The following is a 13267-nucleotide window of genomic DNA, read 5'->3' as shown; positions in this document are numbered from 1 at the left end:
TCTATATACCAATTAATGTTGATAATAATGAATGGTTTTCTAATGACTAGAGCTTGGATTAGTTTCTATAAAAATTAGCAAATGGGGTTGGCAAGAATACTTTTTCATTTTCATAATTTTATTTATTTATTTTTTGTAACAATAGACACATAACAAGGAGGAATTAGAATACTAGAGAATGAAATGGTGATATTAAAAAGACTCTTTTGTAAGAATTAATTATAAGAAAAACAATTATCAGTTGCTATAAATCTGTATTATTACCTTCAAACTATATTTGTTACGCGAATTCTTTTCTTTTTTTGATTTTCTAAAAAATTGTTTTTTTTTGTATTGTTTTGTATTTTTTCTTTGTGAAAAAATAAGTACAATGGAAAAAATTGTTTGGAATCTTTGGATGAATATTTCTTCTTATTTGTTATGTGATGAGTTTTGGGATGTCCATTTGGTTTTTATGACTTTGACAATTTATTCCTCTTCTAGAGATAAAAAAGAAAATGGGGCATTTTTATTACATGACATTTAAGTGTTATGCTTAAAAATTCACTTCAAACATAATTCACAATTTATCTTCTAGATAAAATTAGTCGAGACAAAAAATTTTATATTAAGGTCTTGTTTGGATTCAGAGTTGATTTTAACTTATCTAATCTCATATTATTTAATTATTGTAATTTTTTTAAAATTTCACACAAAATATAATAAAAAATTTAATTTTCTCAAATTTCAAAATAATAATAATATTTTAACGATATTTTATTTAATTTTAAACTGTTATCTTAACTCATCTCATCTTAATTCACTATTCAAACGGCATATAAGTTAATTGTCAAAGTTTAAAGAACAATATATCATGATCTAAGAATTAAATAATAATATTGATGATATGCATTTCTTAATTGTCAACAAAGAACATGAATTATAATCTTTTATATCGACAATATCGCTAAAGAATGACAATTTATATTTATGAATTGTATTCGTTATATTAAATTATACGAATGAATTCAAAAATTTTGATGAATTTATTGCCGTAAAAAAAAGACGATATGTTTTACCTTTGAGCAGATAGTTATAATTATAACTATTACTTCAAAAACAAATAAAAGATAGTGATAAAAAATTAGAAAATTGCTTCAGTAACAAGTAAACGAAGAACAGTTGAAAAAAAGAAAAAGAAAAGAAAAAACAAGTAAACGAGCCAACGAGGAACCCAAAATTTTTATCAGAAGTCCGAACAATTCAGATTCAAGCCTTGTGAAGCTATTCCCATCGATTCATCTAAGACGAAGAAATGGCGAAGATACCCAGAGACGACTCGGCACAGAGTCCTTCATGGTTCACCCCCAAAAGGTACCCGCATCCCACCGCATTCCTCCGTTTTACCGGATATTTTCAGTGAGAATATTGTATTGTAAATTATGTTTCCCAAAATATTATCTTCTGAAAGTTCTGACCTTGCGTCTGATCGATTTCTAGGTTTTCTTTGATGTTGCGCTTCGTTTATGTACTTTGAGGTGGTGGAGTAGGGTTGAAGATTCGTCTATGTTTTATTCAATTCTTGGGTTTTTCGTGAGAAACTATATATCAGTCCAAATTCGGTCTCTGAGTAAACATGGGATACTGGAAAAATATTGTTTGTTGATGATCTCTTTAGCTTGGAGTGGTAGTTGGGGAACTTCTTAATTTCTTTTTCCCTTCTCCTGTAATTACACAGCAACGGAAGTGGAGTGAATAATAGATGGATGAATTCATTTGGACTGAGTTTGCTTAGGATGACTGCAAAGTTTCTAGATGATAGAGAACCAATCTGCCAACATGGGTTATTGTAGATGGGCATTTGTAGTTTACATCTTTTAAAAAATATAATCTTCTAAGCTGGATTTTAATAATTAAAAATGTAAATGGAGCTTTCGGCTGCTTTGATACGGTTTCATCTTGCGCAATTAGTTGGGTATTCTAGTGAATTAGGTGCACATGTGAAGTGAGTTGGTTGTAGGACTGTTGGGCCTTTACAAGGTTAGGAGCCATTCATTTTAATGCAAACATTTACTTTTTCTCACCTTATTTTTATCATGACAAGAAAATCTGTGATTTGGATATTCTGAAGTTATACTTCTCCGACCTCGAATTAATGTTGATTTCCGTTTTGATAGTGGTCATGTTTAAAGCTCAGCTTGAATTGTATTGTTTACTGAATGGAAGTCTGACGTGCTTCATGCTCTTTAATTGTAAAAATGAAATTAAATTTCCTAGTTCCTGGCTTTTGCTTATTATAAAGGATTTATTTATTATTTGCAGGTTACTTATGATCTTTTGTGTCATTAACACGATAAATTATGTGGATCGAGGAGCAATAGCAAGCAATGGTGTAAATGGTAGTCTTGGGACTTGCACTGATGGTGGCATTTGTTCTTCGGGTAGTGGAATTCAGTAAGATTTGCTGGATGATTTCATGTCATTTAAATACTAGTTTAACAACCTGAATCTAATATGCTACACGATATTTCTCATGCTTAGTAAGAGTGCCTCTTATGTGAATTGAATACAAAGAAATTCAAAGTCTCTTTCCGTGTCATGCTATTTTCTTATATTGTACCTTCTCTTATCATCACCAACACTTGAAGCTTTGTATTTGATCAAGCGTCATTGTGACACTAGAGGATTTTATATTCCTAGATGGCTATGAAATGAATTTGTAAATGAATATGCTTGAAATGATTGTTGAATGATATTTTTGGGAGTTATATTCATCCAATGCTATTGCATGGATATTTAGGTCATGAAACCGATGAGCTCTAACTTCATTGCACCTTTTCTACCCGTAAGAAAGGGGTGGAGGGTATAGTCATGAGTTCAAGATCAACTAGGTGTTCAACTTATTCATTTGAAAGTAAAAAAAAAAAAAAAAAAAAAAAGAAAGAAGGTCATGTGGCTCATGAATGTGCTTTTCCTTCTCGTGCCACATCCCCCCCCCCCCCCCCCTTCTCTCTCTCTGATCCGTGTTGTGTTATTTCTCGTCTCTTGCTCATACTTGCATGGATTTATGTTCCATGGAACAAGCAAGGGACTCCAATACTATACATCAACTGCAATGCCAATGCATCAAACTTTTTAGATTACACATTAACTAGTTGGTGTGCTCACACTTATATATATATGTATGTATATATATATATATATATATATAAATTGGTGTGCACATTGGTACATTCTATTGTACTGTCTATATAAAATTTGAAGATAGGAAATTTGTTCAAGTCTTATAGAACTTTATATGTGTGTGTTTGTATAAAATTATTTAAATTAGGTATTAGGTATGCATCTTCTTAAAGCCAAAACACTAATAAAAAAAATCTTCATATGCCAAAACACAAGATTGTCTTTTGGTGTGATCTAAATGGTGCCAACTAATTTGTTGATCAATCTTAGTTTTCTTGATAAATTCTATATGCACGTGTGGGGTGCTCGTGTGTTTGTAGGGCTTCTTGTTGGATTTGTGCTTGCTACACGCGTGCTTGACAAATACATACCGGCACAAGCAAACATCAATTATTTGGCTATTGACCACCAGTAAATCATGATTTGTCTTAGATGGTGACATGGCCAGGCTGGCAGCCTTCATATACACAACCACCATGCACACACACTATGATCACTCCTTCCCTTACGCACATACCACAGTGACATGCTCTATACATTTATTTCTGAAGATGTTGCTTTTCTTAAAATATTGGTTGAAAAATTTCAATTATCATATTATGGAATTTTGACTAGTAGTTGAGCATGATATGCTAGAGCATCCGTTTATTAATAATCTTGGGTCTTTTTCATTGGCTTCTCATATCATGATTCTTGCAGGGGGGATTTTAACTTGAACAATTTCCAAGATGGTGTTCTATCTTCTGCCTTTATGGTCGGACTTCTTGTAGCTTCTCCAATCTTTGCATCCTTGGCAAGGAGGTGAACATCTTCTTTACTCACTAGTTGCTTACCAGTTCATAATTTAAGGTTGGACAATGATGTCATGATGATAGATCTTTGATTAAGATATTTTTGTCATACGATGGATTAGTATCTTATCCTTTACCCTTATGGTATCCATGTGCTTATATATAATACATTATTCCTCTTGCAGCCACAATCCTTTTAGGCTTATTGGAGTTGGGTTATCTGTTTGGACATTTGCTGCGGCTGGGTGTGGTAGTTCATTAGACTTTTGGTCCATTGCGATATGTCGCATGTAAGTTCAACAAAGTTGTTGCTTTCAACAATGCGGTTTTGTTCAGTGCTTTTATCATCTTCTTGTACTAGGCTGCGAGTTTTATTGTGGATGTTGTCTGTCTAGGCTGGTTGGTGTTGGAGAGGCTTCTTTCATAAGTCTTGCTGCTCCATTTATAGATGACAATGCCCCTGCCGCTCAGGTTAGTTTCTTTTTGCTTATTTTTTCTCTTGTTAGTTTATAATTAGAATTTTGGAATTTGCTATGTGAATATAGTGCTGATTTTGCAAATTACGCTGTATGAGTCTTTGTGATGGTTCCAGAAAACAGCATGGCTTGCAACATTTTACATGTGTATTCCAACTGGAGTCGCTCTAGGCTATGTTTATGGTGGACTTGTAAGTTCTCGAATCGGGATAGTTAATCTTCGGATTATATTTGTCAGCTTCGATTCTCTTTTTGGTTAAAATAGCAACTTTGTTGTTTTCTTATATGAAGGTGGATTTGGTTGTTTGTAGTTCGCTTACATTATTCGTGTTTTTTAACGTTTCTTACACCCATTCCATCGAGACATTCTATCCCATGTGGTGTGTATATAATTTTCTTCATTCTGACAAAAGTTTCCCCAAAAACTGTAAATTGGATTTAGGCCTCTTGGGTTTATGATGAAATTTCCTATACCATCCCTTTTAGGATGAGGGGTTGTTCTCTGCTATTTGGTCAGTTAGTGTGACTGATTTCATTGTGACATATTAAACCAGAGAAGCTTCATTAATTAGCATGATTTGGTTTAGAATCAATATTATAATGCTCCAAGAGTCTGCTTGTCCTTATCTCTTTGGATGTGTTAAATCATCTCCTATGGTCACTCAATTTATGTATTAATTGAGTTACTTATAAAAAAAAAAAAAATTATGTATTAGCTGAGTTAGTGGCATTCTTTTTTGATTTTACTCACCATAACAGACTTCAGTATTTGTTTGTAATCAGGTTTTTTCTTGTACACTCTCCGTGTACTTGGGCATTGCCTTTTTACGTGGATTAATATAATTTCTTACTTATCAAAAAAAAAAAAGTACTTGTTTTTTTTTCCCCTTTTTAGGTTGGAAACAATTTGAATTGGCGTTATGCATTCTTTGGGGAGGCATTTTTTATGCTTCCATTTGCTGTTTTGGGTTTTGTGATGAAGCCTTTGCAATTAAAAGGTACTTGTTTTGGAATGCATAATTTTTTCTTACTAAGGTTGATTGTTCCATCCACACTCACCACAATTGGGTAGTCTTACTTACCAAAAAAGAAAAAAGGTTTTGATTGTTTTTTATCCCACATTATTAATTTATATTTCCTTAATCTGGCATTGAACTTATTATAACTACAGGTTTTGCCCCTGTTGAGCCAAAAAAAGATTTGACATCTATTGACGCCGTTGCTTGTGCCATTGAAGGTACTATTTTTTCATTTTTTATAAGTGAAATTAAAATGCAAAAAGGGGCTTTACCCAAGTATACACGAATTAACAAGGCATATGCATAATGAAGAGTAAAAAAGAGCAAGATAAGCTTGGAAGCTAGAAATGGAAAAGCATTTATGATTAGCCATCTAGAGGTAAAGTGAGTTGAAGAAGGCCTAAAGTTCCACCAGCATCTTCTCACAGTCTTAAAGTCTTTAAAGCGATTCCCCACTCTTTTTACACATGTAGCACCACTCCGTGATCATCATACCTCGCTTTCTTAAATTATCAACCGTCAAAATCTTCCCATGAGCAGCTGTCCAAGTAAAAAAAGCAACTTTAGATGGAACTAATACCTTCCATATACTCTTCCATGGAAAGAAACTGGGCTGTAGGACTGTCAAGATCTTGTAGAAGGATTTAACAGTAAACTTTTCTTTCCTCGTGTGAGTTCACAACATACGGTCACCCCCATTGGCCCCTAGCTTTGCTGAATACAAGTAACTGTAAAAATCTGCCAGCTCTTCTAGTTCCCAGTCCTGAGCATTTCTTGTAAAAGTGACATTCCAAGTGACCATCCCATTGGCACAACATAGAACTTCTGAAACTGGAGCTTGCTGATTTCCAGCCAAGTTAAAAACAACTGGGAAAGCCATGCAAAAAGGACTCTCCCCACTCCATACATTGAACCAAAAGCTGGTACGTGTTCCATCACCCACCTCAAACTTGAGATGTTTTTCAAAGGTGTTCCACCCCTTCCTTATGAATTTCCACATGCTTACTCCATAAGACCCCCTACCCTCCTTAGAGCACCATCCCCCCCACACACAACCATACTTATTATCAATAACCTCTCTCCACAGCGAGTTCCCTTCCATTTGGTACCTCCACAACCACTTCCCTAATAGTGCCTTGTTAAATACACACAAATTTCGCACCCATAACCCCCCATTTGCAAATGGACAGCTCACCCTTTGCCAACTCACAAGGTGAAGTTTGGATTCCTCCCCCATGCCACCCCACAAGAAAGCTCTAAACAACTTTTCTATCCGGTTTTGCTACACCCACCGGTAATGGAAATAGACAAAGATAGTAAGTGGGAAGGTTGGAAAGAGTGCTTTTGACGAGGGTTAATCTCCCCTCTTTCGATAGATATAGCTGCTTTCAGCCCGATAGTCGTTGCTCAACCTTCTCTACCACTCCATCCCAAATACTCTTTGCTTTGAAAGACGCTCCCAAGGGGAGTCCAAGATATTTCATAGGGAGGGGCAATTTTACAACCTAGTAACTCCGCTAAAGAGGCTATATTATTCACCTCCTCCACCGGAACCAACTCCGACTTCTCTAAGTTCACCTGCCCTAAAAGCTTGAATCTGCCCACTGACAGCATCACAAAAAATGAGCGTATCATCTGCAAATAGTAAGTGAGAAATGGAGCTGGAATTACTATTGCTGCCCACTGAAAAACCAGCAAGAAATCCCCCCCTTACGGCGGTCTCCACCATACGACTCAATGCCTCTATTACAATAACATAAAGGAAAGGAGATAGCGGGTCCCCTTGTCTCAAACCCCTAGAAGATTGAAAAAAACCACATGGTCTTCCATTGACTAGGACCGAGAACCGAGCGGTCGAGACGCAATGTTTAATCCATTCACACCACCTATCCCCGAAACCACATCTTCTAAGCATATAGAGGAGAAAATCCCAACACACATGGTCATAGGCTTTTTCCATGTCGAGCTTGCAAAGAACCACCGGGGTGCCTTCTCTCAACCGATTATCCAAGCACTCATTTGCTATCAAAACTGAATCCAGGATTTGCCGACCCCTTACAAATGCATTTTGAGGTTTGGAAATGAGTTTGTCCATCACCAAACTCATACGATTAGCTAACACCTTTGATATGATTTTAGATATCCCACCTACCAAACTAATAGGCCAGAAGTCTTTCAATTCATATGCACCAACTATTTTCGGAATGAGAGCAATGAAGGTGGCGTTTAGTGACTTCTCAAACTTTTGACTAGAATGAAAAGCATGAAAAATCTGCATCACTTCCTCCTTCAAATCAATAAAGATTATTACTTGTCAAAAATAATTTCTTTTTCATCATCCAAGCATACTCCCTTAACTCCATGGAGGCCGAACACACTAAGCTTCCCATTTTGTGAGCCAAACTACCATCATTGATTGTTCATGCAAACACACTCCCTTACTAAAATCCATGTATCCAACCACACAAAGTTCCCATCTTGTGATCCAAAGCTCCCCTCAACTTGCCTTATACCAAGTCCAATTCTTGCTAAGGTTCATCATGCAACTGTTGCATGCCCAAAATCTGAGTGATTATTTGAACCCCAATTCTAGCAATTTTTACTCTCATAAAGAAGCTAAGATAAGGGGTCTCTTGGTATTTTTGTTTATGGTTAGGCTTGGTTTTGGTCTATTTTGTTGAGGCTTGGTGCTTGAGAGCCATGAGAAGAGATTAGGAGATTGAGGTGATCTGACCTCCATGATTGCCATTGGAAGCTGGAGGCCGACAACTCATCCCATTCTTTGTTTGTGTTGGTTGTTGGCTGTAGAATGAGGAGCTGGATTTTAGATGTGTGGAAGAGGAGTTATAGACTATGTTGCTCTTGGACCGGACATGCTCCATCTTACACTCACCTGTTTTTTTCACCCAGAGTTTGTCATTGTCTAGGGGCAATGCGTGGTCTCATGTGAATTAACAGGATTCACATTATTAGAATTGAATGGAATGATTACATTGAATGCAATTTAGGTGTTCAATGAGTAAATTGTTCAAATAAAAAAGTGAGATTCTTTTTCATCCTAGATTTTTTCAGCATCAATCACCCTTGTTGATGGGCACATTTTAAGTGGCTGTCGAGTTAATGGTTGACATATTAAGCTACTTAAAATATGTCATATCAGCAGGCCTGACTAAAGTGACAAAATCTAGGATGAAGAGTAGCATTGTTCAATTAAAAATAGAGGTATCAAACTTACAGCACACATGAACTTGATGTGACCGATTTTGACTTGGGCCTTAAAATTTCTTATTGTAGTAATTGTTCTTTATATTCTTCTTTTGATTTGAGGGTTCTTTCACTTATTAGTTCCCAATTATAGATTCAAAGGTTCCAAGTGTAAATGGCTATGTTGTGGTTGAAGATGAAGGTTTTGGTGCTCAAGCCTCTAATAAAGCTTCCAAGTAAGTGGCTCTTGCGGCTGTCCTTCTCCATGTCTCTTTATGTTTACATATGCTTTTACATGTATTGGTGATTGCTAATGTTGAGAAAAATAAAATAATGCCTTCTTTTATGACATTTATAGATAGTGAATTGGAAAGAAATGAATACTATCATTTTGTGAAATTCCTTTATTCTGGGTACGACTGTCTTGTTTCCTTTTGTATTTCAGGTCAAGGGGTGCATTCAAAATTTTGGATCAGTTCTCTAGATTTTCGAGAGAGATGAAAGTGCTTTTGCTTGATAAAGTCTATGTTGTGAATGTTTTAGGTACTTTTTTTTTTTTTTATAAGTAAATGAATGTTTTCGGTACTTTATCAACCCTCATTTCTGCACAAGGCTACAGTTTTTTATTCGTTTATATACAAACTGGAGAAGATTAGTACAAGAATATTCTGAATTCTTATGATATGGTATGAAATTATGGTCGATCATAGTTTTTGTTAGTGTTATTCCAGAGTTTCTAATGGAGTGGTGACTTTCAGGTTACTTGGCACATATGGTAAATATGGGGTTTTATTTTTGTTTTTGTTTGGTTGGCAGGTTACACATCGTACAACTTTGTCAGTGGAGCATACTCATACTGGGGGCCAAAGGCTGGTTATAACATCTATCACATGGTATGACACCTTTTAACTTCCATCTGTTAACTTTTTATCTTGAATTTTTTCCTGTTAAAATACACATTTTCTTTGATTCAAATCCTCATTTCTTTTATAATGAGAATACCATCTCTTCAGTAATGATAGTTACCCTCTTGTTACTTGGGTCTTTGGGCAGAATAATGCAGATTTGTTGTTTGGAGGGATCACAATTGTTTGCGGAATTTTTGGGACGTTATCTGGTGGCCTTATCCTGGATTACATGAGTGCCACGATCTCAAATGCATTTAAGGTGAGTTCTGTTGCGTCTGGGGGACACGTGAGGCAGATGGCTCTTTCAGTGCATAATCATTCACTCATCATTATCCCAGGCGCTGAATATACTTTAATATCAAGTTTGTACTATTAAACAAGACATTATTAAACTTTTACATAATTTCACTTGTATAGATATGAGCGTTTGTTGATGTTGCATAAATGCAAGAACTTTCTGTTTGAGAGACTTCGATATGATTTACTTGAACCATTTCATTCATGTAAATAATTGCGGAAAGAGTTTTGAAAAAAACCTCACAATTTCACCCTGAATCTCACTGAATTGTTTCTGTTTCACATCCTATTATTTCTTTAGCACATGAAAACATACACATTATAGTGGTGGAGCAGATCCTCCCTTCGCGTGAATTGGAAAAAGAAACTTAAAGGGTGGGTCACGGAGAAAGTGTGGTTCGCGGTAGAGCGGAGCCCTTCCCCGCATCAAGGATCACGGTGGGTCCTCTGCTGGTGTTCCAAACAGTGCCGACGAAGGTGGTGGAGCAGATCCTCCCTCCGCGTGAACCGGAAAAAGCAATGCAGTCACTAAATTTTTTTCCTGAGGAAGGTTTTCTCGGTACACAGTACAGTCCGATAGAGGACTTGGTTGTATTATCGGCAGAGTCTGAGGGGTTTTCACAGAGGTCTACAGGGCTCAATGAGAAGGTCCTGGAAGGAGGGACGTCGAGAATAGTAGAACTTGGGGATGACAGTGTAGAGGGGCTATCGCAGAGTTTCACAGGGGGATGGGCTGACATAGTCGCGGTGCCTGAAACTCAGGTGAGCACTTTCCCTACTGAAAATATGGTGGTCAATTTGGGTAATGGTATTGAATGGGAAGGACGGAATCTGTTTGGAGGGGTGGGAGAAACAGGTGATAGAGAGCCATTCCTGTTAACTTGTTTGTTTCCTAATGAGTTTGAAATTTCCGAATGGGTATTCAAAATGGTTAAGGATATTCAACATGTGGTGGGAATGGAGTGTGTGGGTTATGAAGAGCAGTTTATGGCCCTTCTCACGGCCATTGAGGCAGGCCATTCTCAGTCCAAGAAAACTGGTTCCAAGAAGCAGAGGGAACTTAACAGACTTAAATGGTCTTTGAATGAGGGTAGCTCAAGTCGTGATAGAAGTAAAGGGAAGGGTATGCATGTTTCTTTATGAAGCCAAAAATTGTGTCTTGGAATGTACGTGGGTTGAATGAGGTTAATAAGCGCCTTCGTATGAAGAATTTGCTACGGGATTGGAAAGCGGATATTGTGTGTTTACAAGAAACCAAGTTGAAGTTGGTGTCTAGAAGAATAGTGAGAAGTGTGTGGTGTTGTCCATATGCGGATTGGGTATATTTGGCTTCAAATGGGGCATCGGGTGGGATTCTAGTGATGTGGGATAAAAGGGTGGTGGAAAAAATGGAAGAGTTTGTAGGGGATTACATAGTGGCTTGCTCCTTTAAGATGGTAGAGTTTGTAGGGGATTACATAGTGGCTTGCTCCATTAAGATGGTAGAGGATAATTTTTTATGGGCGTTTGCAGGTATATATGGTCCAAATGCTGACAATATCATACATTGTTTGCGGGAAGAACTTGCGGGAGGGTACAGTTGGTGGGACCTCCCCTAGTGCATAGGTGGAGATTTTAATGTGGTTAGATTTCCTCGTGAGAGGTCTGGGAATAGTCGGATTTGTTCAGCCATGACAGAATTTTCAGAGTGCATTATTTATTTGAATCTGGTGGATCTCCCACTGATGGGTGGGCCTTTCACCTGGTCGAATAGTTAGACGTGGTCTCGACTGGGTAGATTCTTAGTATCGCCGGGTTGGGAAATTCATTATTTGGAGGTATGTCAGAAGAGATTACCGCGACTAGTTTCAGATCACTTCCCATTTTATTGGATGGAGGTGGTATCCAAGGAGGTCGTCGCTATTTCAAGTTCAAAAACATGTGGCTAAAAAATGAAGGCTTAGTGGAAAGGGTAAGGCAGTGGTGGTCCTCTTATCAGCTTTTTGGTACCCCTTCTCATATACTTGCAAGCAAACTAAAAGCTTTAAAGAATGATTTAAAGCTTTGGAATCTCCATTCTTTCGGCGATATAGGGGTACAAAAGAGATCCAGGATGGAGGAATTACAGAACATAGAGAGGATCACTGAAGATAGAGTTCTCACTGCAGAGGAAGTCTCTCTTAAGGCAGAACTTGTCTCAGAGTTGAAAAGAGTTGTATCCCTGGAGGAAATATCATGGCGTCAGAAGTCAAGAGCACTTTGGTTAAAAGAAGGGGATCAAAACACAAAATTTTTTCATAGAGTGGCTAACTCCCATAGGAGAAATAATATCATTGAAATGCTTAAAATCAATGGTAGTGAAAACACGGAGGCTTCCGAGATCCGGGAACATGCGGTGACTCTTTATGAAGATTTGTTTAGAGAAGGCGAGGGGTGGAGGCCAAAGTTAGATGGACTTGGGTTTGATACTATTGAGCCACAGATAACGTCTTGGTTGGAAAGATCTTTGGAGGAAAAGGAGGTGTATGAAGTGGTCAGAGGAATGTCAAAAGATAAAGCACCAGGTCCAGACGGATTCTCATTGGGTTTCTTCCAAACTTGTTGGGAGGTCGTGAAAGAAGACATTATGAATGTGTTCCAGGAATTAGTTATGGCAGGGAAGTTCAAGAAAAGTCTGAATACTACATTTCTTGTTTTGATTCCGAAGAAGTCTGGTGCATCGGAAGTAAAGGACTTTAGGCCCATTAGCCTCATAAATGGGGTTTACAAAATTATCTCCAAGGTGCTTGCAAACAGGCTAGGGATGGCCATTGGTAAGATAATCTCAAAGCCACAGAATGCTTTTGTTAAGAGTCGATAAATTCTAGATTCTATCCTAATTGCCAATGAATGTCTGGATAGTAGGTTAAAGTCTGGTATTGCAGGGATTATCTGTAAACTAGATATGGAGAAGGCATCTGATCATGTAAACTGGAAATTTCTCTTGTATTTATTAAAGAGATGTGGCTTTGAGGAGAAATGGTGTAGGTGGATCAAATGGTGCATTTCAACGGCAAAATTTTCAGTTTTAATCAATGGCAATCCAGAGGGCTTCTTCAGCAGCTCACGAGGCCTAAGACAGGGAGATCTCCTGTCCCCTCTTTTATTTGTTATCATCATGAAGGCTCTGAGTAGGATGTTATCTGTAGTGGTTAGTCATGGGTTGGTGTCCAGATTCTCAATGGGCGATCTGAATAGGGACTTCATCTCAGTTTCACACCTATTATTTGCAGATGATACACTAATCTTCTGCGAAGCAGAACAAGACCAGCTTCGTGTTTTGAAGGCGCTCCTCTTTTGTTTTGAAGCAGCGTCAGGACTGAGAGTGAATTTTGATAAAACAGAGTTAGTGGCAGTTGGGAACGTCAGTAATTCTCGGCAGTTGGCTAATA

General features: G+C 37.4%; 1 protein-coding gene across 3 annotated transcripts in view; it reads left to right on the top strand.

Moving 5' to 3' along the window:
* The first annotated feature begins 1144 nt into the window (after positions 1 to 1144).
* Positions 1145 to 13267, top strand: part of LOC121259754 (probable sphingolipid transporter spinster homolog 2) — a 17618-nt gene continuing 5495 nt past the window's right edge. For 2 of the 3 annotated variants that reach the window (XM_041161487.1, XM_041161485.1), the window contains exons 1-12: positions 1145 to 1353; positions 2302 to 2433; positions 3862 to 3963; positions 4139 to 4243; positions 4349 to 4424; positions 4546 to 4620; positions 5325 to 5427; positions 5601 to 5666; positions 8807 to 8888; positions 9098 to 9195; positions 9469 to 9545; positions 9706 to 9819. In XM_041161487.1, the coding sequence (XP_041017421.1) occupies positions 1295 to 1353; positions 2302 to 2433; positions 3862 to 3963; positions 4139 to 4243; positions 4349 to 4424; positions 4546 to 4620; positions 5325 to 5427; positions 5601 to 5666; positions 8807 to 8888; positions 9098 to 9195; positions 9469 to 9545; positions 9706 to 9819 (1089 nt within the window). In that variant the 5' untranslated portion in view covers positions 1145 to 1294. Of the gene's footprint in view, positions 1354 to 2301; positions 2434 to 3385; positions 3574 to 3861; positions 3964 to 4138; positions 4244 to 4348; positions 4425 to 4545; positions 4621 to 5324; positions 5428 to 5600; positions 5667 to 8806; positions 8889 to 9097; positions 9196 to 9468; positions 9546 to 9705; positions 9820 to 13267 lie in introns of those variants that run through there. The other variant, XM_041161486.1, reaches the window with a different exon arrangement.

Source organism: Juglans microcarpa x Juglans regia, chromosome 4D (genome assembly GCF_004785595.1).
Source record: "Juglans microcarpa x Juglans regia isolate MS1-56 chromosome 4D, Jm3101_v1.0, whole genome shotgun sequence".
Taxonomy (NCBI): domain Eukaryota; kingdom Viridiplantae; phylum Streptophyta; class Magnoliopsida; order Fagales; family Juglandaceae; genus Juglans; species Juglans microcarpa x Juglans regia.
This window is presented reverse-complemented; position numbering and strand designations above follow the sequence as displayed.